This window comes from Scyliorhinus canicula, chromosome 23 (genome assembly GCF_902713615.1).
Source record: "Scyliorhinus canicula chromosome 23, sScyCan1.1, whole genome shotgun sequence".
Taxonomy (NCBI): domain Eukaryota; kingdom Metazoa; phylum Chordata; class Chondrichthyes; order Carcharhiniformes; family Scyliorhinidae; genus Scyliorhinus; species Scyliorhinus canicula.
This window is the reverse complement of record NC_052168.1, coordinates 7,446,122-7,469,907: the sequence shown is the minus strand read 5'-3', so window position 1 is coordinate 7,469,907 and position 23,786 is coordinate 7,446,122. Positions and strand designations below refer to the sequence as shown.

Genomic DNA, 23,786 nt, shown 5'->3' with positions numbered 1-23,786 from the left:
TGGATTTGCCATGATAAATGATCCCTTAGTGTCCAAAAGATAGGCTGGGTAACGGGGTGAGGGTGAGGGTGAGGGCCTCGGTAGGGTGCTCTTTCAGGGTCAGTGCAGACTCGATGGGTTGAATGGCCTCCTTCGGCACTGTAGGGATTCTGTGAAATACAACTGGCTAACTATTATCTAATACCTAACACCCTCTCCTCTGGCTTTTAAAGCAGACCAAGGCAGGCCAGCAGCACGGTTCGATTCCCGTACCAGCCTCCCCGGACAGGCGCCGGAATGTGGCGACTAGTGGCTTTTCACAGTAACTTCATTGAATCCTACTCGTGACAATAAGCGATTTTCATTTCATTTCTTTGACTCGCCCCCACCCTCTATATATACACACACACACACACACACGTGCGCACACATACACAAGACAGACAAACACACAGGGATGTAAAGGAAAATAATGCGACAAGTTAAAAGAATAACAGTCTCGGTTTCGGACGGACACATGGACGGCATGGTAGCACAGTGATTAGCACTGTTGCTTCATAGCGGCAGGGACCCGGGTTCGATTCCCGGCTTGGGTCACTCTCTGTGTGGAGTCTGCACGTTCTCCCCGTGTCTGCGTGGGTTTCCTCCGGGTGCTCCGGTTTCCTCCCACAAGTCCCGAAAGACGTGCCTGTTTGGCGAATTGGACATTCGGAATTCTCCCTCTGTGTACTCGAACAGGCGCCGGAATGTGGCGCCTAGGGGATTTCATTGCGGTGTTAATGTAAGCCTACATAGGGGCTGGTTTAGCACAGGGCTAAATCGCTGGCTTTTAAAGCAGACCAAGGCAGGGCAACAGCACGGTTCAATTCCCGTACCAGCCTCCCCGAACAGGCGCCGGAACGTGGTGACTCGGGGCTTTTCACAGTAACTTCATCTTGCGACAATAAGCTATTTTCATTTCACTTGTGACAATAATGAAGATTATTATTAATCCATCTTTTAGTCTCAGCCGTCAGTTTCAGTGTTCCTGCTTTCCGTCTGTAATGGTTTTCACTGTAGATTCATCAAGATCTCAAGACTTCTCTTCAGATTCAGATTCTCGAAGAAGAGCGGGAGGGGGGGGAGCACCTCGCTCGGGATATGCCCACTCCTCCCAGGCAGTGCCCACTCCTCACGGGCAGCGCCCACTCCTCACTCGGGCAGCACCCACTCCTCACCCGGGCAGCACCCACTCCTCACCCGGGCAGCGCCCACTCCTCACCCGGGCAGCGCCCACTCCTCACCCGGGCAGCGCCCACTCCTCACCCGGGCAGCGCCCACTCCTCACCCGGGCAGCGCCCACTCCTCACCCGGGCAGCGCCCACTCCTCACCCGGGCAGTGCCCTGGCCAATGCATAAAAAGCCAGCGGGACACCGTTGCACCGAGTCTTCCTGCGTGCAAATAGGCTGCCGTGTTTCCCGTAGAACAGTGGCAGCCCCTTCCGGGATGTAAAGGCGACAAAAAAAGAAAATCCCCTGGTTGGTTTTGGGGGGGGGGGGGGGGGGCACCCTGAGGTTGTGACAGGCGCTACACAAATGCACCCGTCCCTGCAGCACAGGCCCCCCCTCACAGTTCCAAGGGGGGAGGCTGTGCAAGGAGGATTTTTGCAGGAGGTTGTCTTTGCAAAACCCTCATGTTGAGTTGACCTGAGCCTGGCCCCGCCTGGCAGCAGAGCCCGGGGCAAAGGTCACTGGGATCTTTCCAGAAGGCGGGAGCCTGGAAAGGGGGAGGGTGAAGGAGGGTCTCACCTGCGCGTTGCTCGGGCTCTCGGGGGCCGGGCCGTAGCTCATGGCGCCAAAAATCTCCTCGACACTCAGTCTCTCCGTGGCAGCGCCTGCCGCCATCACGCCTCCCGGGGGCCGGCTGTCAATCACCGGGAGGGAGGGGACTTCCGCCGGAAGGAGGTCGCCGGTCCGTCCGTCCATCCTTCCGCCTAAAGAAGGTCAAAGCGCGCCCTGGCGCCGGGTTCCGCGGAGGCAGATTGTTTATGTTTTTCATTTTCTATCTATCTAACTCCACATTGGATATTCGTGAGGTTTTCCCGCGTCGGTGGCGGGGAGAGGAAGAGGCGGAACCGGGAGGGGGGTGTTTGTTAGACTCTCCGCTCCTCCCCCCCCCCCGGGAACTTTGTTCTGGGGACGCTGCGCATCGGGGGCCGGTTTGGGGCGTTGCGCATAGCAACAGGTGGAAGCTGCAGAGGCCGAGTGAGGAGTGGGCGCTGCCCCGGGTGAGGAGTGGGCGCTGCCCCGGGTGAGGAGTGGGCGCTGCCCCGGGTGAGGAGTGGGCGCTGCCCCGGGTGAGGAGTGGGCGCTGCCCGGGTGAGGAGTGGGCGCTGCCCGGGTGAGGAGTGGGCGCTGCCCGGGGGAGGAGTGGGCGCTGCCCCGGGGAGGAGTGGGCGCTGCCCCGGGGAGGAGTGGGCGCTGCCCCGGGGAGGAGTGGGCGCTGCCCCGGGGAGGAGTGGGCGCTGCCCCGGGGAGGAGTGGGCGCTGCCCCGGGGAGGAGTGGGCGCTGCCCCGGGGAGGAGTGGGCGCTGCACCGGGGAGGAGTGGGCGCTGCCCCGGGGAGGAGTGGGCGCTGCCCCGGGGAGGAGTGGGCGCTGCCCCGGGGAGGAGTGGGCGCTGCCCCGGGGAGGAGTGGGCGCTGCCCGGGGGAGGAGTGGGCGCTGCCCCGGGGGAGGAGTGGGCGCTGCCCCGGGCGAGGAGTGGGCGCTGCCCCGGGCGAGGAGTGGGCGCTGCCCCGGGCGAGGAGTGGGCGCTGCCCCGGGCGAGGAGTGGGCGCTGCCCGGGTGAGGAGTGGGCGCTGCCCCGGGTGAGGAGTGGGCGCTGCCCCGGTGAGGAGTGGGCGCTGCCCTGGGCGAGGAGTGGGCGCTGCCCTGGGCGAGGAGTGGGCGCTGCCCTGGGCGAGGAGTGGGCGCTGCCCGGGTGAGGAGTGGGCGCTGCCCGGGTGAGGAGTGGGCGCTGCCCGGGTGAGGAGTGGGCGCTGCCCGGGTGGGGAGTGGGCGCTGGCCGGGTGAGGAGTGGGCGCTGGCCGGGTGAGGAGTGGGCGCTGGCCGGGTGAGGAGTGGGCGCTGCCCCGGGGAGGAGTGGGCGCTGCCCAGGTGACGACTGGGCGCTGCCCGGGTGAGGAGTGGGCGCTGCCCCGGGCGAGGAGTGGGCGCTGCCCGGGTGAGGAGTGGGCGCTGCCCGGGTGAGGAGTGGGTGCTGCCCGAGTGAGGAGTGGGCGCTGCCCCGGGTGAGGAGTGGGCGCTGCCCGGGTGAGGAGTGGGTGCTGCCTGGGTGAGGAGTGGGCGCTGCCCCGGGCGAGGAGTGGGCGCTGCCTGGGTGAGGAGTGGGCGCTGCCCGGGTGAGGAGTGGGCGCTGCCCGAGTGAGGAGTGGGCGCTGCCCCGGGTGAGGAGTGGGCGCTGCCCGGGTGAGGAGTGGGTGCTGCCCGGGTGAGGAGTGGGCGCTGCCCGGGTGAGGAGTGCCCGAGTGGGGAGTGGGCGCTGGCCGGGTGAGGAGTGGGCGCTGCCCGGGTGAGGAGTGGGCGCTGCCCGGGTGAGGAGTGGGCGCTGCCCGGGTGAGGAGTGGGCGCTGCCTGGGTGAGGAGTGGGCGCTGCCCGGGTGAGGAGTGGGCGCTGCCCCGGGTGAGGAGTGGGCGCTGCCCCGGGTGAGGTGTGGGCGCTGCCCGGGTGAGGAGTGGGTGCTGCCTGGGTGAGGAGTGGGCGCTGCCCGGGTGAGGAGTGCCCGGGTGAGGAGTGGGCGCTGGCCGGGTGAGGAGTGGGCGCTGGCCGGGTGAGGAGTGGGCGCTGGCCGGGTGAGGAGTGGGCGCTGCCCCGGGGAGGAGTGGGCGCTGCCCAGGTGAGGAGTGCCCGAGTGGGGAGTGGGCGCTGGCCGGGTGAGGAGTGGGCGCTGCCCGAGTGAGGACCGGGCGCCGCGCGGGTGAGGAGCGGGCGCCGCCCGGGTGGGGAGCGGGCGCCGCCCGGGTGGGGGCACTGCAGGGGGTTTGATTTATTATCACGTGTACCACGGTAAAAGTCTGCGTACGGTCTAGATAGAACGTTCCATACAGGGAGAAACATAGGACATCCATAAATACACAATGTAAATACATAGACACAGGCATCGGGGGATGCATACAGAGTGTAGTACCACTCAGTAGAGAAGATGTGGGAATAAGTCAGGCTAGTCCATAAGAGAGTCATTTAGGAGACTGGTAACAGCGGGGAAGAAGCTGTTTTTGAGTCTGTTCGTGCGTGTTCTCAGACTTTTGTATCTCCTGCCCGATGGAAGAAGTTGGAAGAGTGAGTAAGCTGGGTGGGAGGGGTCTTTGACTATGCTGCCTGCTTTCCCCAGGCAGCGGGAGGTGTAGATAGATCAATGGATGGGAGGCAGTTTTGTGTGATGGACTAGGCGGTGTTCACGACTCTCGTTAGTTTCTTCCAGTCTTGGGCGAGCAGTTTGCCATACCAGGCTGTGATGCAGCCAGGTAGGATGCTTCCTGTGGTGTACCTGTTAAATTTGTAAAGAGTCAATGTGGAGATGCCGAATTTCCTGAGGAGGTATAGGCGCTTTCTTGCTGGTAGCGTCGACGTGGTTGAACCAGGACAGATTGTTGCTGATGTGTATACCTAGGAATTTGAAGCTGTCCACCATCTCCACCTCTGCACCATTGATGCAGACAGGGATGTGTACCATCCTTAACTTCCTGAAGTCAGTGACCAGTTGCTTGGTTTTGCTGGCGCTGAGGGAGAGATTGTTGCCGTTATACCACTCCACTGGGCTTTTCTGTACTCTGATTCATCGTTGTTCGAGATCCAACCCACTTGGTGGATGTTGCGGGGGTTTGGTGGGTGCTGTGGGGGTTTGGTGGGTGCTGTGGGGGTTTGGTGGGCGCTGCGGGGGTTTGGTGGGTGTTGCCAGATTGCTGGGTGCTGCGGTTTCCCAAAGAATTGTTGCTGTCATGCTGTCAAGTGTAGCTGTTGACTGTTGTATGAATGTGGTCAGTTTACAGGATATGGCCAGTTGACTTGGTGCTGTGAGAGGTGGGCACTGTCTGGCTGGGTGCTGACAGTCTACCAGATGTTTTGAGGTGCTGCCAATCGGCCTGGAGATACTATCTGGATGAATGCCAGTCTGCTGAGTGGGCGCTGTGAGTTGCATGTGCTGCCTGCTCACCGACTGTTGTGAGAGGCTGAGAGAGTGCAGAAAAAATCAAGGCTTTATATATACTTCCAGAAACAAACCTTATCAAGACTTGCCAAAAATTAGACCATGAACTGATGGTCAGTTGGTTGGTTGCTTATGTTTTGTACCAGTAATTTCTCCTGATGAATTCCTGACCTGGGTCTTCAATAAGATTAAATAAACTGATCCCTTAGCTTTGGACTGAATGGGGGAAAGAGCATAAAATAACTTTAATTTGAGTGAAATGACATGGAAGTGATCATGTGTACAAGTATAGTAGAGTGAGGGTAGATTGGAATTTTAATATGCAAATATGACAAAATACAAACGAGGATTTATAGGTAGCTGCTAATCTGGGCTGAAGGTCTGGTGGTGCAGTGGGTCCCACCCCTGCCTCTGAACTAGAAGCTTTAGGCTCAAGTCCCACTCCAGGACTTTATGGCCACGGGAGGTGCATTCATTTAAAAAAAATAAATTTAGAATACCCAATTATTTTTCTTTTTCCAATTAAGGGGCAATTTAACGTGGCCAATCCATCTATCCTGCAAATCTTTGGGTTGTGGGGGTGAAACCCACGCAGAGACGGGGGGGGGCGGGGGGAGGAATGTGCAAACTCCACACAACACACACCAGAGTGGGCGAGATTCCTGATCAGTCGGGTGATGGAAAGAAATTGGAACCGCTACCATCGGCATCCGTAACTCCAGGCTGCAACATGTATGGAAAGGTGCATGTTGGCATGGCAACTCAGACTCCCTGTGTGATCTGCAACACACACTAACCTGGAGGCAAATCAGTCTCCAGTGGAATTGTTTGTTGTGTCCGTCTGGAACACTTACCTACATGCTGTGCTTGAGAAACGGTCTGAGAGGGACAGTTGAGAATAACAGCACCACCTTGTGTTTATATAGTTTTATTAACGTAATAAAGCAGTCGCTTCATAGGGTCACAGAATCGTAAAATCCCTATAGTACAGAAGGAGGCCATTCGGCCCATCGAGTCTGCACCGACTTTCCGAAGGAGCACCCCACCCAGGCCCATTCGCCCACCTCATCCTCCTAACCTAGCCTACACATCTTTTTGTGATACGAAGGGGCAATTTAGCACAGCCAATCCACCTAACCTGCACATCTTTGGACTGTGGGAGGAAACCGGATCCGGCACCCGGAGGAAATCCACGCAGACACAGGGAGAACGTGCAGACTCCACAAATACAGTAAGAAGTCTTACAACATGTTGGACTTTAACCTGGTGTTGTATGACTTCTTACTGTGCTCACCCCAGTCCAACGCCGGCATCGCCACATCATGTCCACAAATACAGTCACCCGAGGCCAGAATTGAACTGGTCCCTGGCGCTGCGACGCAGCAGTGCTAACCACCGTGCCACCCAGGAAACATAATTTGACACCACGTCACATAAGGGGATGCAAGGACAGGAGATCAAAAGCTTGGTTATCGAGGTAGGTTTTAAGGAGAATCTTAAAGGAGGAGTAAGGGAGAGTGACAGGGAGGGCATTCACAGAGCTTGGCACCTGAGCAACCGAAGGCACGGCAGCCAGTAGCAGAACGATTACAATCAGCGGTGCACAAGATATTGGCAAGTTGGGCTGCTGGCAGGGATTACAGCGAGGTAGGGAGGGGTGCGGCCACAGAGAGGTTTTTAAATGAGGAGGAGAAATTGAAGGTCAAAATTTTAAAGTTTAAAAGTGAAACAGAAGTTCAGCATTAGGTTGTCGGCTGCCTATTCCACGGCCAGCCAGGATGTTACCGAGCTATAGTTACACACCACAATCCTGTCTCATTGCTTTTACATAATAGGGAACAATAAGATAGCCTTGGAAAAAAAGAAATGATTGGTGAATGACAACTTTATTCAATTCTACTGCTTTTATATATATATATATATATATATATATAAAAAATATATAAATGACAATCCTATTGACCTTGGTGCTCACTCTTTTACTGGTTATTGAAAGGCGGACCCAGGCTTTTCACAGACACCGAGTTGGACCATGGAAACTACAGATGGAAGTCTGCTTTCAGCTGAGATGACCGAGGATGCGCTTTATGAGCAGCTGCTACTGCAGGTAGGCATGCGATCCCACCTAGCGGACCCTCGTTTACTGCAAGAGCCCTCAAAGTTTGAATATCTGCGCCGATGCAGCTTTTATTTATTATGGTAACGAGCGTCCATTTCTCGCCCGCTTCCTCCCCCAGGCTGCGAAGGAGATGCAGAATCAACTGCCGACAGGACAGGAATCCAAGCAGATCAGACCGCAGCCAGGTACGCAGTCGCATCCCTCACCTCCCATCCACTTAGCATTCCGCAGAAGTGGCAAGCGGCCAGAACCGGAGAAAGGTGACCGAGCAGGAAGAGGCCATTCAGCCCAGCATGTCCGCGTCAGCCAAACAAGAAAAGAGGGAAAAATTAACAGCCTCTCATTTCAATTCCACTTTCCGTAGCCTTGGGTTACAGCATTTCGCTGCAGATCCAGGAATTTTTTTTATTGAGCGTTTCAGCCTCAGATCTTTAATCAGTAAGGGGATCAAGGGTTATGATGATAAGGCAGGAAAGTGGAGTTGAGGATTGTCCCATCAGATCTGACACAATCTCATTGAATAGCCGAGCAGGATCGATGGGCCGAATGGTCTACCTCTGCTCCTAACCACCAACCTGGACAGCTCTCCCCCGCGGTATTCTCCAACCCAGATTAAAAGATTTAAAGCATGTTCAAAAGGATGTATGTGGATTTTAAAAAGCGTTATTGGTAGCACAGTGGTCAGCACTGTTGCTTCACAGTGCCTGGGTCCCGGGTTCGATTCCCCGCTTGGGTCACTGTCTGTGCGGAGTCTGCACGTTCTCCCCGTGTCTGCTTGGGTTTCCTCCGGGTGCTCCAGCTTCCTCCCACAGGTCCCGAAAGACGTGCCGTTAGGTGCATTGGACATTCTGAATTCTCCCTCTGTGTACCCGAACAGGCGCCGGAATGTGGCGACGAGGGGCTTTTCACAGTAACTTCATTGCAGTGTTAATGTAAGCCTACTTGTGACACTAATAAAGATTATTATTTTTATTGCCCACAACGAGTGTTTCTTCCTTTACCGAAGTGATCGGCTGATCCACAACGTGGAATCAGTTTCGAGCCAGGGGTGCAGATTGTTCCTGATCCGAGAAATAAGAGTAAAAGCAAACTAGTGAAGCAATGCATTATCAAAATATAGTGAGGTGCTAACATGTTTCATGACAACAAGACGGGGAAAAAGCCAAGTGGATTCCAGATCATTTTTACACAGTGTGACTCCTTTTACCTCTCAGGTTACGCTGTGTACTTAGTAGACAGGAGTTAGCAAACACGTAATTAATAATAATAATCTTTATTGTCACAAGTAGGCTTACACTAACAATGCAACGAAGTTACTGTGAAAATCCCCTCATCGCCACATTCTGGCACCTGTTCGGATACACAAAAGGAGAATTCAGAATGTCCAGTTCACCTTACAAGCACGTTTTTTGGGACTTGTGGGAGGAAACCGGAGTACCCGGGGGAAACCCACGCAGATACGGGAAGAACGTGCAGACTCCGCACAGACAGTGACCCAAGCCGGGAATCGAATCCGGGTCCCTGCCGCTGTAGAGCAACGGTGATGACCACTGTGCTACCATGCCGCTCCTCTGTCCTCAACTCTGCCGCCTGCTCTGTTACCCACTACTGATAAACTCATGTCCTGTCTGTGTGTGTGCGCGTATGCGTGCGTGTGTGTTCACCTCCAGGCCATTTCTGTATTAATGAATGATCCACAGGACCGCCAAGTTCCTGATATGTTTTATTGTCCAGTAACGATTATTTGTGTTTATAGGAAGCCTTTAAGGCAAATAATTATTTTTAACTTTTCTTTACCATAATTGCCTTCGAAAGGTGGTGATGGTGAGGTGCTCAGGTCCATGTGGTGGGGCTTTTTGTTCTCTCTAGAGTTTTGATACAGCAGAGTGGCTTCCTGGGTCGTTTAAGGGTCAGCCACATTGCTGTAAGTTTGGAGTCACATGGACAAAGATGACAGATTTCCTTCGCTGAAGGGCAATGGTGAACCAGATGGATTTTTATTAATGAAGCTAGAATATTATTGCAGATTTACTAATTAAAGTTGCATTTCACCAACTGCCATAGTGAGATTTGAACTCCTGTCTCCAGAGTATAAGTTCAAACCTCAGGATTACTAGTCCAGTAACATCCACTGTGCTACTGTCTCCTTGGTGAACCAGGTCACTCTTTAGGGATAGTCTTGGGCTCTGCTCTGCACCTCCTTCCCCGGGTGGTCTAACAAAGCGTGGGGAAAGTCACCACACAGGAGGCCCTGTTCATTTCCCGCCTTTCTGCATGTCGCATGCGTTACACGGGGCTCCCAGTGTTTTCTTCTTTTCTGGAAACAACCTTGCCTGCTGCATTTCAAGCTCTTCTTCAAGTCTCTGCCTGAAGGCACGTCTGACCCTGGTAGGCCTCCACCAGAGGTAGGGAGGCAGGTTGGTCCGGAATTTACCCCAACGGGAATTAAATCATGTGCTGTTGGCCCCAATCTGATCCACACCAGCAAAAGGAGTCTGAGTTGCTGTGGCAATATGCATGTTCTAGTCCAGAGCTATAGATCGTGATGGTGGGGGCTCCAATTCACCTTCCATCACCTGGCTGACCAGGAATCCCCCCCCCCCTTTCTGCCAGCCATTGGTGTGGGTTGGCAGGATTCACAGGTTGATACTCAACCTGTTTGGTCACCTTCCTTGGCCATCAAGACCTGTCCTGGGGTGGGACTCCAGCTTAGAGGCAAGGAAGCTACCCCCTCCGGCCCAGAACTACCTCACATTACAGCCCCACTGGTTGAAAGAAAGAAACACTTGTATTAAGACGGTACCCATCAAAGCAATTTGCGACCAATATAAGTAACTTTTTGAAATGTAGTCACGGCAACCAATTTACGCACAGCAAGCTCGCACAAACAGCAATGTGAGACTGACCAGGTGATTTATTTTTAGGGATGTTGATAAATAAGAACAAATACACAGGTTCTTCTGCAAACATCCAAGAAAACGGATTGGGCCTCGGTTTAAAGTTTCATCCAAAGGATGGCGCCTCTGGCAGTGCAGCACTGTGTCGTACTGCACCGGGGGTACCAGCCTAGATTTTCGGCTGAAATGCTTGGAGTGAGACCTAAATTGGCAACCGCCTGTCTTAAGGTCGTTAACCATCGAGCCGCAGTTGACCGAGGTTGCCCTAAGGTACTTGGTCAAAGGGGTATTCGACTTGTACAGGCAATGCTGTAAGCAGGTTATTTTATCACAGGCATTAGAGCCATGATTCCGACCTCTGCCAAGTGCCCGATGTGCAGATGCTTTACCGTAGGTCAACAGGGCAGCATGGTGGTTAGCACAATTGCTTCACAGCTCCAGGGTCCCAGGTTCGATTCCCGGCTTGGTTCACTGTCTGTGTGGAGTCTGCACGTTCTCCCTCTGTGTGCGTGGGTTTCCACCGGGTGCTCCGGTTTCCTCCCACAGCCCAAAGATGTGCAGGTTAGGTGGATTGGCCATGTTAAATTGTCCTTCGTGTTCAAAATTCCCCTTAGTGTTGGGTGGGGTTACTGGGTTATGGGGATAGGGTGGAGATGTGGGCTTGGTTAGGGTGCTCTTTCAAAGAGCCGGTGCAGACTCGATGGGCTGAATGGCCTCCTTCTGCACTGTAAATTCTATGATAATGGGAGGGGTCGTCCCTGAGTTATTTCCTTTGCACTACCCTTTCTTTAGATCAAGGGAGCTGGGGCCAGTCCTGACTGCCTGCAGCTACAACAACCTGCATTTATACAGCACCCTTCACCATCTGAGGCACTTCAAACAAAATGTGACATTGAGCCGCAGAGGGTAGGTGGCCAGAAATTTGTTCAAAGAGCTCAGTTTGAAGGAGGAGAAAGGCAGCGAGACTTGGGAGGAAATTTCAGATATTGGGGCCCAGGCAGCTGGAGGTTCGCCTGCCCAATGGTGGAAATTGAGGGAAAACTACTAATTAGTTCGACTGATAAATCACTTGCAAAAGAAAAAAAACTCTCCCTTTTCGCAGGTTTTTGTGTGAAGACAAAGATGAAGAGCAGCGAGAAGATTTTCATCAACGTTTGCAAATCCGATCAGATCCCGCCCCCGCCAGATCTCTCTGAGGAGGGCTTGGTGACGCTGCTGGAATCGGACGACCCTTCCGGATACAGGATTCCCATGAGCCTCGGCGAACCGCATGCTGAAATTGACAACAGTGCGTGTTTGTATAATGGGGGAGAGGAAGGGGGTTATTCTGTGCGGGTGGGTGCCTGGGGGTTAGGGCGGCGTGACCGCATCAGTGAGCAGGATGGTCCCAGTCTGTGCCGATCGTGGAAGTTACAGAAGGAGGACACTCGGCCCTCATGTCTGTGCCAACTCTCTGCTAGAGCGACTCAGCTCATTCCGCTCCTTCGCTCTTTTCCCAGAGCCCTGAAGATCTTTCCTCTTCAGGTAGTTATCCAATTCACTTCCCCCAGCACACTCCCAGGCAGGAGGCGCCTTCCAGATCCTGACCACTGAGGCTGTGTTTAAAAGAGGGTTTCCCCCCCACATCACCTTTGGCATTTCTGACAGCCGCTTGAATCGGCGACCTCTGGCTCTCGAGTCTTCCGTCGATGGCAACAGTTTCCCTCTGTCCAGGCCCCCCCTGTAGCGTTAACAGTAAATGTCAAGTGAGGGCTGGATTGAGCTTGAGGGGCCAGGCCCTCCTCACTCACAGTGGGGAAACCTTGTCTGAGCTGGCCTGGCCAGTCCTCTTTGGCAAGGTATCAGAGGACAGCCGTTGCTGTGCCAGTGGAATACTGCACTCAGGCTGATTAGTTTTGTTTCTTTCCTTCCCAGGCAGTAATGGATGCACTGCGTATGACATAGTCATCAATTCAAAATTTTACAACAAAATTCAGGTAAGGACCAAAGATTTGTATTGAAGGGTTTCGTCATGCCGCATCAGGGTTAGTACGGCACTGTGACGGGTATAGCAGGGAACGAGCAACCCCGAGGTCCAGAGATGGCATCAATGTGAAAATCTGAATTTGTTACATCTGGACAGTGTGGATCTTAAGCAATAGGGGCAGGATTAGTCATTCACCCTCTCAAACCTACTCCACTATTCAATAAGATCATGGCTGACCTGATGTGGCCATAACTCCACTTTTCTGCTGGTATCCACCCCCACACCACCACCACCCCAGTAACCTTGACTCCTTGTCACTCAGACTTGAATATATGCAATAAAAGCAAAATACTGCAGATGCTGAAAATCTGAAATAAAAACAGAATGTCGGATAACTTCGGGTCTGGCGGCATCTGTAGAGAGAGAAAAAAAGTTAACATTCTGGATTTTTTTGCGAGGAGAGGTTGAGTAGGTTGGGCCTGTGCTCATTGGAGTTTAGAAGAATGAGAGGTGACCTTATTGAAACATATCGGATTCTCGGGGGGGCTTGACATGGTTGGGGCAGCAGGGTAGCATGGTGGTTAGCATAAATGCTTCACAGCTCCAGGGTCCCAGGTTCGATTCCCGGCTGGGTCACTGTCTGTGTGGAGTCTGCACGTCCTCCCCCTGTGTGCGTGGGTTTCCTCCGGGTGCTCCGGTTTCCTCCCACAGTCCAAAGATGTGCGGGTTAGGTGGATTGGCCATGCTAAATTGCCCGTAGTGTCCTAATAAAAGTAAGGTTAAGGGGGGGGGTTGTTGGGTTGTGGGTATAGGGTGGATGCGTGGGTTTGAGTAGGGTGATCATGGCTCGGCACAACATTGAGGGCCGAAGGGCCTGTTCTGTGCTGTACTGTTCTATGTTCTATGTTCTATGGTCGATGCTGAGAGGTTGTTTCCCCTTGTGGGAGAGTCTAGGAACAGTGAGCATCATCTCAGAGTAAGGGGTCGTCCATTTAAAACAGATGAGGAGGAATTTCTTCTCTCGGAGGGGAGTGAATCTGTGGAGTTCTTTACCGCAGTGAGCTGTAGAGGCTGGGTCGTGAAGTATGTTCAAGGCTGAGATAGACAGATTTTTAATCGGTAAAAGAATCAAGTGTTATGGGGATAAGGCAAGAAAATGGAATTGAGGATTATATCAGATCTGTCATAATCTCATTGAATGGCTGAGGAGACATGATGGGCCGATTGGCCTATTTCTGCCCCTGTGGTCTTATGGACGGGAACCTGCCACCCCCTGGTTACCCAGTCAGGCCCCACGTGGCTCCAATCCCACACTGTTCCGCCTGACACGTAATCCCCTCTGAAGTTTCCCGGACGTGACCATCTCGAGTAAATGTGGTCCTGTGTCGCCTAAATAAATAACGCTCGCGAAAAGATCTAATGGGACACCCAGCAATGCCAGCAACAACATCTTACACTTGTGTAGCACCTTTAGAACATAGAACATAGAACAGTATAGCACAGAACAGGCCCTTCGGCCCTCGATGTTGTGCCGAGCAATGATCACCCCACTCAAACCCACGTATCCACCCTATACCCGTAACCCAACCTTGCCTTACTTTTTTAGGACACTACGGGCAATTTAGCATGGCCAATCCACCTAACCCGCACATCTTTGGACTGTGGGAGGAAACCGGAGCACCCGGAGGAAACCCACGCACACACGGGGAGGACGTGCAGACTCCGCACAGACAGTGACCCAGCCGGGAATCGAACCTGGGACCCTGGAGCTGTTAAGCATTTATGCTAACCACCATGCTACCCTGCTGCCTCTTAATGAAGTAAAGTATCCCAAGGTGCTTCTCAGGAATGTTAGCAAGCAATATTCGACACTGAGCCGCATAAGGAGGTATTATGACAGGTGACTTAAATCTCGGTCTTGGGTCGCATCTTGAAGGAGGAGCAGAGCGAGTTGGAGGTTTTGGGAAGGGATCCCTCAGATTGGTGTCTAGGCAGTTGACGGCCGAGCTGCAGATGGTGAAGACCAGTTTATGGCGATGAAGTGATTTGGGAGTGTGTGAAACTCCCAAGTCTCTCCGCCCAACAGTTGGCAGAGCTTTGGTCACGCTGCAAAGTGGCAAAAGCACAGAACCAAGACCTTAACTTCATGCAGACCAGAGTTGCAAATTTACAAGCATCTTCTAAATGCAAAGGGCCATTAAACCCTGGGTGACTTCTGGCACTGGGTAAATGGTGCCTCAATTTCGATTCGGTGGCCTCACTGGGACAGATGTCCTTCAATACAAATAAATCCTAGCAACAGTATGATCCAGTGTACCTACCGTGCCAGTCCGGCTGAAGCAACGCATTGGCTAAAAATGTTGTACTTGTGTAAAAAAGCAGTGAGATTTTGCACGATGATCTTCATGGTCAACCAGCCAATTTCACCACTGCAGCGACTTCAAGTGGTACCCTGAACTCTTTTATATCTGGTTTCTACTACTACTCCACAGTATAATGTAACCCTTTCATTGTTGCTTGATTTAAGGATTTAGTTATCCTTTAATGTTTGGGCTGTGGGCGGTAGATGAACAAAGGAACTTTGGTTTGTATACCACCTTTCACAGCCTCCGCATGCTTGTAAATTTGCAATTCTGGGTCATCAAAAAGAGCAGAGGCATTGTTCTGGTGTCCTGGCCAATATTTATCCCCCCACCAACATTGCTAAAACAGATTATCTGCTCATTCTCACATTACCGTTTGGCGTGCTTCACAGCGCCAGGGTCCCAGGTTTGATTCCTGGCTTGGGCCACTGTCTGTCTGGGGTCTGCACGTTCTCTCCGTGTCTGCGTGGGTTTCCTCCGAGGGCTCCGGGTTCCTCCCACAAGTCCTGAAAAATGTGCTTGTTAGGTGAATTGGACATTCTGAATTCTCCCTCTGTGTACCCGAACAGGCGCCGGAGTGTGGCGACTAGGGGCTTTTCACAGTAACTTCAGTGCAGTGTTAACGTAAGCCGACTTGTGACAATAAAGATTATATATAAATTGACTTGCACGTTTCCTACATCACAACAGTGACCACACTCCGAAAGTTCTTCATTGGCTGCAAGGCACCATGGGACATCCTGAGGCCCTGAAAGGTGCTAGGTCAATGCAAGTCTTCCTTTCTGTAATGCAGGACAGTAATTTATTTTTCCCATTTGTTCCTTTTTCCTTGACACAGAACAACAAACTCTTCATGGAATTCTTCCTGACTATCGGCTTTGAAGGGCTGGAAAACAAATATAATTTGGAACTTTCCCGAGGTAACTATCTCCATTGTTGTTTAGCTTGCCGCTTATCCCCTAGACCTGGAGCCCGTCCCCCTTTGTAACCTTGGAACAGAGCCTTCGTCTGGTGAACTACACGGCTAGTTCCAACGATGGGCAGAATGAGGTGCTTTCCCAGGTGGCAGGCTGATTTTTCAGTCTGTACTTTCTACGGGGCTGTCTCCCCTCCCTGGAACCCTGCCAAGATTGTTGCCATACATTGGTGACAGAGGGCGAAAGAGCAAGGCAGTTGCCCGCTGCTATTTTCAGCCACCAGTCTTGTGAGGGTGGGAGACACCTGTTTCTGTTGAGTGTCATGTGAGAGTACCTTTAAGAAATGGATGTTTAAGCAACGTACCTTTAAGAAATGCAGCAGCTCATATTACTGAAGTGATGTCAGAGTGTGGGTGGAGCTGGGTTTTTAGCTCAGCCTTTTTGCAGTGTTTTAGTTTCAGTTTGCGAGAGAGCAGCTGAAAAGTTCCTAGCTGTGAGCTGTTTGAAAGGAAAAGCCAGTTTTGAGGAAAAGAGCGTGGGCGTGTCTGTGTTTGCAGCGAGCTGGATCTGCTGTGATCTCTGCAGGGAAAGACTATCTCTGAATCATTTGGGTGATTTAAACTCATAATAGTAATGTCTTTAACCTGATGTGTTTCAGTTTAAAGGTGTTAAGTCTTTTGGAGGTTTGAAGGAACATTTTGAGGGATTATTTAGTGTTGTATTATTTTCGGGGTTATCTTTGAAGTAAGGGGTGGTAAGTGATCCAATGTTTATTCAAAAAGGTTAAGTTGAATTCATGGAATAAACATTGTTTTGTGTTTAAAAACCCACGTGTCCATAATTGTAATACCACACCTGGAGAACAAGCCGTGTGCTTCAAAAGCAACAATACATTAAAGGGAGAGGTTGGTTGAACTCCATGATACATTTTGGGGTTCTGAAAACGCCGCTCCCATAACGTGAGCCCATGATTTGCAAGTCACCAGAAAGCTGGAAGATTGCCTATATCAGTTCGATGTTGGTAAGCTGGCGAAAGAAATAAATTAAAGACTTGAATTTATATAGCGCCTTTTGTTAGGATACCGGACCAGATCCCGAAATTTGTTAGGATACCGGACAAGAATCTAAAAAAAATCTTTTTTGATTTGTAAAGCTGTGAGGAAAGGGTACTTTACCCCCAAGAGTGACTCTGATTAGTAGGTATTTTTTTATGTAAAACAAACTTTAATTTAAACACAGAATTAACCACCTTACTATCAAAGAAAATAACTTTACAATTATCAGTTAAATAGTTCTTAAACACAAGGAAAAACCTGAACTTACTATTCATATCTGCTGCTAACTCCAATTAAGCAACCCAATACAGTTCAATGCCACTTATAAATACAGTTAACAAACGGATTGCCTGCCTGCTTAGTTATATGGAGTCTTTAGGAGAGGGAGAGGCCCTTCAAGAGCAGAACCAGTACACATCTGCTCACCCTAGCAGCATTTGGCAAAACTGCTGTTCAGTTTAAAGTTCTCCTGTCTGGTCAGGCATGAATCCTATGGTGAACTGCAAATCTACAGACCGACCTGGCTCCTCCCATTAATTATTGAATAGCTTAGTGTAGTCTCCAATTTGATGTCCATGACAGAATGGAGACCTTCCAGGACCATAAGACATCGGAGTCATAGTAGGCCATTTGGCCCATTGAATCTGCTCCGCCATACAGTGAGACCATGACTGATCGGAAATTATAACCCTCGATCTTTATTGGATGTGAACCCAGATTCCAGCGGTGAGCCAGTGTTGCTGAAATTGGTAACAATTTTGTTCCCAGAGTGGCGAATGCTGAAAAACAGGAAATTCCTGGGATCCATATCAGAACAGAACATCAGAACAAAGTCGAAACCTGTTATCCAAGAACTGGAATCCAGGTAGAGTGATCGGCGAAAGAACTTGCACCTCACACGACCTTGATGCGTTTCCCCTTTGCACATAAAAACAACATGATAGCACCCATATCATACAACACAGCAGGAGCCCATCTTGCCTGAAGGAGGTTCTCCAATTAGCCTAACTCACCACCCCCCCTCCCCCCCACTCCACTTCTTTCCCCGCAGCCCTGCAGCGCAGATGGAAATAATCCCAGCCACTCCCGGGGTTCTGATGGAAGTGCTTTCCATTTTTTAAATTGGGGGCTGGTTTAGCTCAGTGGGCTAGATGCGATGCAGAACAAGGCCAGCAGCGCGGGTTCAATTCCCGTACCAGCTGAGAATTCTGACTTCTCCCTCTGTGTACCCAAGCAGGCGTTGGAATGTCGCGACTAGGGGTTTTCACAGTAACTTCATTGCAGTTTTAATGTAAGCCTACTTGTGACAGTAAAGGTTACTTATTTACTGGGGCTGGTTTAGCACAATGGGCTAAACAGCTGGCTTGTAATGCAGAACAAGGCCAGCAGTGAGGGTTCAATTCCTGTACCGGCCTCCCCGAACAGGCGCCGGAATATGGCGCCTAGGGGCTTTTCACAGTAACTTCATTGAAGCCTACTTGTGACAATAAGCGATTATTATTATCATTATTAATTATCTACTTGTTCCCCGGATGTGGGCGTCGCTGGCTATGCCAGAATTTGTTGCCCGTCTCCAATTGCCTTTGAGAAGGTGGTGGTGAGCTGCCTTGAACCGCTGAAGTCCCTGTGGTGTAGGTACACCCACAGTGCTGTTAGGGAGGGATTTCCAGGATTTTCACCCAGTGACAATGAAGCAACGGCCAACATATTTCCAAATCGGGATAGTGAGTGGCCTGTTGGGAAATTGCAGGTGATGGTGCTGGCATCTGATGCCCTTGACCTTCTTGGTGGGAGAGTTTGCAGGAGGATGTGCCCCAGAAGATGCGGCACGGTGGCAAGCACTGCTGCCTCACCCCTGGCGCTAACAGGGATCCGGGTTCAATTCCGGCCTTGGCTGACTCTCTCTGTCGAGTTTGCGCGTTCTCCCCTTGCCCGGGTTTCCTCCGGGTGCTCCGGTTTCATCCTACAGTCCAAAGATGTTAGGTGGATTGGCCACCCTAAATTGCTGATTTGTGTCCAAAGGTTAGGCGATCGGACTGGGGATTGGGCCCAGGTAGGGTGCTCTTTCAGAGGATCGGTACAGACCCGACGGGCCAAATGGCATCCTTCACTGGTGGGATTCTATGAGCCTTGGTGATTTGCTGCACTGTGCCTTGTAGACAGTCCACACTGCTGCGACTGTGCTTCAGTGGAGGAGGAGGTGAATGTTTACAGTGTTGAATGGGGTGCTGGTCAAGCAGGTTGATTTTTTCCTTGTTGCTGTTAAGCAAGCGTGGAGGTGCCGGCGTTGGACCGGGGTGAGCACCTGTCCTCACCTGAGGAAGGAGCAGTGCTCCAAAAGCTAGTGTTTGAAATAAACATGTTGGACTTTAACCTGGTGTTGTAAGACTTCTTACTGTTAAGGAAGTGGGCAGACAGCTGAAAGACATCTTGCATTTTCCTAACTTTTTCCATGTAAAAAGATTCAAACTTGGGGGAACTGTATGATCCCAACAGAATAAGGCTAAACCCATCCATCCTATTTTGTTTCGACAGCACCTCGTCCCCAGGAACCGGCAGTAACCCCCTTATATCAGAAGTGGAAAGGTAAGATTGCTTCATCTTAATTTCGAGTGGGAGAAGTTAATTGTGGGCAGCACGGTCACATAGTGGTTAGCACAGTTGCTTCACAGCTCCAGCGTCCTAGTTTCAATTCCCGGCTGGGTCACTGTCTGTGCGGAGTCTGCACGTTCTCCCCGCGTCTGCGTGGGTTTCCTCCAGGTGCTCTGGTTTCCTCCCACAGCCCAGAGATGTGCGGGTTAGGTGGATTGGCCAGGCTAAATTGCCCCTTAGTGTCCAAAAAGCTGAAGTGGGGGTTATTGGGTTACGGGGATAGGGTAGATATGTGGGCTTGAGTAGGGTGCTCTTTGTAAGGGCCGGGGCAGACTCGATGGGCCGAATGGCCTCCTTCTGCACTGTAATTCTATGATTCTATGAATTGATTAGGTCACTTACGATAACGTATATTGAATAGAGTGCAGTGCGATTGAGATACTGATTGCAGGAGCCACATTCATGTTTGAAATATGGTTTATTTATTCAGAAAAGGTATCAGGACTGTATACACAGAATGTCGCTTGTTACTGAATTTCTTTCTCTCCGTTCTGGCAGTACCTGTGTAGAGCCGGAATACACAATCGTGGCTGAGCCTGCAGACGAGCACCCCAGCTTCCTGGTAGCAGAGATTTCCTTACCAAAAGTGGTTAGTGTTACATTTCCAGCCAGATGCATTTTGAGGAAGATGGAGGAGGATTCTGCAGCGCCATCATAGATTTGTGAATAAAGTTTATATAGTGGTCAGCATTGGTGCTTCACAACGCCAGGGACCCAGGTTAAATTCCAGGCTTGGGTTACTCTCTGCGTAGAGTTTGCACGTTCTCCCCATGTCTGCGTAGGATCCTCCGGGTGCTCCGGTTTCCTCCCACTGCCCAGAGGTACGCGGATTAGGTGGTTTGGCCATTCTAAATTGCCACCCAGCGTCCAAAGATGTGCAAGTTAGGTGGGGTTACAGGGATATGACAGGGGAGTGCGCCTAGGTAGGGTACTCTTTCAAAGGGTTGGTGCAGACGCGACCGGCCAAACTGCCTCCTGCACTGTAGCAATCCTATTCTAAAATATGGAAACCATTTCCTAATGAGCTTAATCAGTCATGAACAGCGAAAAGCCAATCAAGCACAGTACAGAAGTGCTCTAATACCTAGTGTGAGTGAATAGGGGAGCAGGAGAGAGAGAAGGTTGTGGTCGGCCGGGGTGGGAGGAAGTCACGCAAGGGAGGGGAGGGGGCTCACGTGCACGGGGAGGGGGATAGAGAGGCTATTTCCAGTGGCTGAAAGAGGGGGGCAGCTGTAAGGTGATTGGCAGAAGGAGGTTGCGACACGAGGCAAAACATTTTTATACAATGATTGGTTAGCATTTGGAATGCGCAGCATGATCGGTTGGATACCTACGATTCTACAGTTACATGGGGCTGGTTTAGCACAGTGGACTAAACAGCTGGCTCGTAACGCGGAACAAGGCCAGCGGCGTGGGTTCAATTCCCGTACCAGCCTCCCCGAATAGGCGCTGGAATGTGGCGATTCGGGGCTTTTCACAGTAACTTCACTGAAGCCTACTTGTGACAATAAGCGATTATTATTATTATTACAACTTCTCTCTCTTTGTGTCGCAGGATTCAGCAGGATCACTACTGCTTGACCTCGGAGAAGACCGGATTGTGCTGTGGGCACGGCCTGACCTTTATCACCTAGATATTTACATCCCGTATAACATTGTTCAGGAGGAAAGTGGCTCTCAGTTCAATCGGAAAAGCAGGGTAAGGAGATGCCGAGCAGATCACTGATCTTTCTACTACGCAACTGACCTGTGACAGACACCAGCCAAAGAAGCTTATTGTAAAAATACCCTTTCGTTTAAAAAAAGTGCGCATGGACAGAAAACATGCTTAGCAGTGTGTTGTTTCCTTTTACCTGTGTTTTTTGCTGTATATGTGCAGGTGCCATAAAGCATCAGACAGGAATGAATTGTCCCTCTTTATCCAGTGTGTGCTGTCCATGCACAAGGGCAGATGTGCCACATTTGGGTCCCAGGTTCGATTCCCCGCTGGGTCACTGTCACTGCGGAGTCTGCACGTTCTCCCCGTGTCTGCGTGGGTTTCCTCCGGGCGCTCCGGTTTCCTCCCACAATTCCCGAAAGAGGTGCTGTTAAGTGGATTGGACATTCTGAATTCTCCCGAATTATAACCGAACAGGCACCGGAGTGTGGCGTCTAGGGGCTTTTCACAGCAACTTCATTGCGGTGTTAATGTAAGCCTACTTGTGACACTAATGAAGATTATTATTATTATGTTGCACCAGACAGGAGTGAAATGAGCACTTGTCAGTGCGGCAAAGCGAGAGATAGTCAGCGACAGAAAATAAGGAGGAAACTGACCTTGAAAAGGAAGTTACCGAAACGTAGTGCGGAATTATTCACTTTGTGGACTGTTTTCTTTTTCTCGACAGATTCTGACTGTAACGATGCCAGTCCAGCCGGCCTAAAACCAGGATCGATTCCAGGACCAGCAGTGCTCACGGAGACCAGATAACCGGTGGGGGGGAGGGGGGGGCGCTTTCACTTGATCCCAGTGTGTACACCGTCAGCATTTACCCTGTTGATTTCCATGCCATTGACATGGTTTTACTGTGTCGTGCTCTTGGGAATTATGCTTAAAAATAATCGATGTTCCAAGTCCATGGCCACCGACTACCCTCTGGCACCTCGTCCAAGTTTTTCTTTTAATATTGATTCACGGGATGTGCGCATGGCTGGCAGGGACGATATTTGTTCACACCTCATTCACCTCGAGGTGGCGTTGAGCCGCGCCCTCCAGCACAGCTGCGTGGTTTGCGACGCCCGATCTCAGGGGAGTCGAAAGTCAGTCACGTTGCTGCGGATCTGAAGTCTCTAGGAGGCCAGACTGGGTCAGGAAGGCCGATTTCCTTCCCAGAGTGAACCAGGTGGGGTTTCTGTGGCGATCCAGTAGTTTTACGGTCCCCATTACCGGGGCAGGCTTTTTGTTTGGAGTTGAACCCGCAACTCAGGATCACTAGTCTGGGCCCCTGGGCGACTGGATCAGTGGCAGAAGCACTAAGTTCCCATGTTGCCTGCTGTGCATAGCAATTAGTGGAGAAGGCAGGCAAGCTGTTTGACATTGGAGGGCATCACAGCCACATCCAGTGCTGCCCTCCAACTTCTTGTTATCCTTTGCAGCAACCAGTCACTGTTTTAAGATTAAAAGCGGGGATTAAAGTAGGTTTTTTTAAAATTCTTATTCATTCCTGGAATGTGGCCATTACTGGCAATGCCAGCATTTATTACCCATCCCTAATTGCCCTTGAGAAGGTGGTGGTGAGCTGCCTTCTTAATCCCGCTGCAGTCCCTGAGGTGTAGTAGGTACACCTACAGTGCTGTTGGGGAGGGAGTTCCAGGATTTAGACCCACCGACAGTGCAGGAAAGGCCGATATATTTCCAGGTCAGAATGGTGTGTGGCTTAGAGGGGAACCTCCAGGTGGTGGTGTTCCCAGGTATCTGCTGCCCTTGATCTTCTAGACGGCAGTGGTTGCGGGTTTGGAAGGATTATTGTAAAAACACAAGAGGAGGAGCAATGCCGGTGCAGATACAATGGGCTGAATGGCCTCCTTCACCCTACTACATAGAAGTATAGCACAGAACAGGCCCTTCGGCCCTCGATGTTGTGCCGAGCATTGTCCGAAACCAAAATCAAGCTCTATCACTCCCTGTCATTCTGGTGTGCTCCATGTGCCTATCCAATAACCGCTTGAAAGTTCCCAAAGTGTCCGACTCCAATATCACAGCAGGCAGTCCATTCCACACCCTAACCACTCTCTGAGTAAAGAACCTACCTCGGATATCCCTCCTATATCTCCCACCCCGAACCTTATAGTTATGCCACCTTTAACAGCTACATCCACCCGAGGAAATAGTCTCTGAACGTCCACTCTATCTATCCCCCTCACCATCTTATAAACCTCTATTAAGTCGCCTCTCATCCTCCTCTGCTCCAACGAGAAAAGCCCTCGCTCCCTCAACCTTTCCTCATAAGACCTATCCTGAAAACCAGGCAGCATCCTGGTAAATCTCCTTTGTACCCTTTCCAATACTTCCACATCCTTCCTCTAGTGACGTGACCAGAACTCCAAATGTGGTCTCACCAGGGTAATGTACAGTTGCAGCATAACCCCACGGCTCTTAAACTCAAGCCCCCTGTTAATAAACGCTAACACACTATAGGCCTTCTTCACGGCTCTATCCACTTGGGTGGCAACCTTCAGAGATGTGTGGACATGAACCCCAAGATCTCTCTGTTCCTCCACATTCCTCAGAACCCTGCTGTTGACCCTGTCATCCGCATTCAAATTTTTTTCTACCAAAATGAATCACCTCGCACTCATCAGGGTTAAACTCCATCCATTTTTCAGCCCAGCTCTGCATTCTATCAATGACTCTTTGCAGCCTACAACAGCCCTCCACCTCATCCACTACTCCACCAATCTTGGTGTCATCCGCAAATTTACTGACCCACCCTTCAACCCCCTCCTCCAAGTCATTGATAAAAATCACAAATGTCACTTGATGAAGCCGGTGTACAGCTTCATCCTTAACTGAGAGAAGGGGGTAAAATGGGCCAAATGTTCCTTTGGCAGGGACCAGAATAAACCTGGAATTTTATTACTAATTCTGTGAAACGAATTTGAGAAGTGCTC

At 51.3% G+C, this 23,786-nt stretch overlaps 2 protein-coding genes across 9 annotated transcripts in view; one reads left to right on the top strand and one right to left on the bottom strand.

Annotated features, from left to right (window-relative positions):
• aldh16a1 (aldehyde dehydrogenase 16 family, member A1) overlaps positions 1-1,913 on the bottom strand; it is a 65,925-nt gene extending 64,012 nt beyond the window's left edge. For both annotated transcript variants that reach the window (XM_038783461.1, XM_038783463.1), the window contains exon 1: positions 1,768-1,913. In XM_038783461.1, the coding sequence (XP_038639389.1) occupies positions 1,768-1,863 (96 nt within the window). In that variant the 5' untranslated portion in view covers positions 1,864-1,913. The remainder of the gene's footprint in view (positions 1-1,767) is intronic.
• A 127-nt stretch (positions 1,914-2,040) lies between these two features.
• Positions 2,041-22,480, top strand: pih1d1 (PIH1 domain containing 1). 7 transcript variants are annotated; one of them, XM_038783467.1, is made up of 11 exons: positions 2,041-2,269; positions 7,164-7,274; positions 7,405-7,471; positions 11,286-11,471; positions 12,098-12,159; positions 15,351-15,432; positions 17,253-17,349; positions 19,020-19,070; positions 19,635-19,725; positions 20,692-20,835; positions 21,524-22,480. In XM_038783467.1, the coding sequence occupies exons 2-11, from the start codon at positions 7,200-7,202 to the stop codon at positions 21,557-21,559; spliced, it is 891 nt and encodes a 296-aa protein (XP_038639395.1). In that variant the 5' UTR covers positions 2,041-2,269; positions 7,164-7,199; the 3' UTR covers positions 21,560-22,480. The 7 variants fall into 7 exon arrangements, with proteins under 7 accessions (XP_038639395.1, XP_038639392.1, XP_038639397.1 ...); XM_038783464.1 differs by having other exon boundaries at positions 2,042-2,246; XM_038783469.1 differs by lacking the exon at positions 2,041-2,269 and adding an exon at positions 2,319-2,337.
• The last annotated feature ends 1,306 nt before the right edge of the window (positions 22,481-23,786 follow it).

What these genes read in the sequence shown, in the direction of transcription:
- pih1d1 (XM_038783467.1), top strand. Translation starts at nt 7,200, where the DNA reads ATGGAAACTACAGATGGAAGTCTGCTTTCAGCTGAGATGACCGAGGAT. An exon ending in GCAGATCAGACCGCAGCCAG is followed by an intron (nt 7,472 to 11,285) that starts GTACGCAGTCGC and finishes CCCTTTTCGCAG; the next exon opens with GTTTTTGTGTGAAGACAAAG. An exon ending in CTTATATCAGAAGTGGAAAG is followed by an intron (nt 19,071 to 19,634) that starts GTAAGATTGCTT and finishes CCGTTCTGGCAG; the next exon opens with TACCTGTGTAGAGCCGGAAT.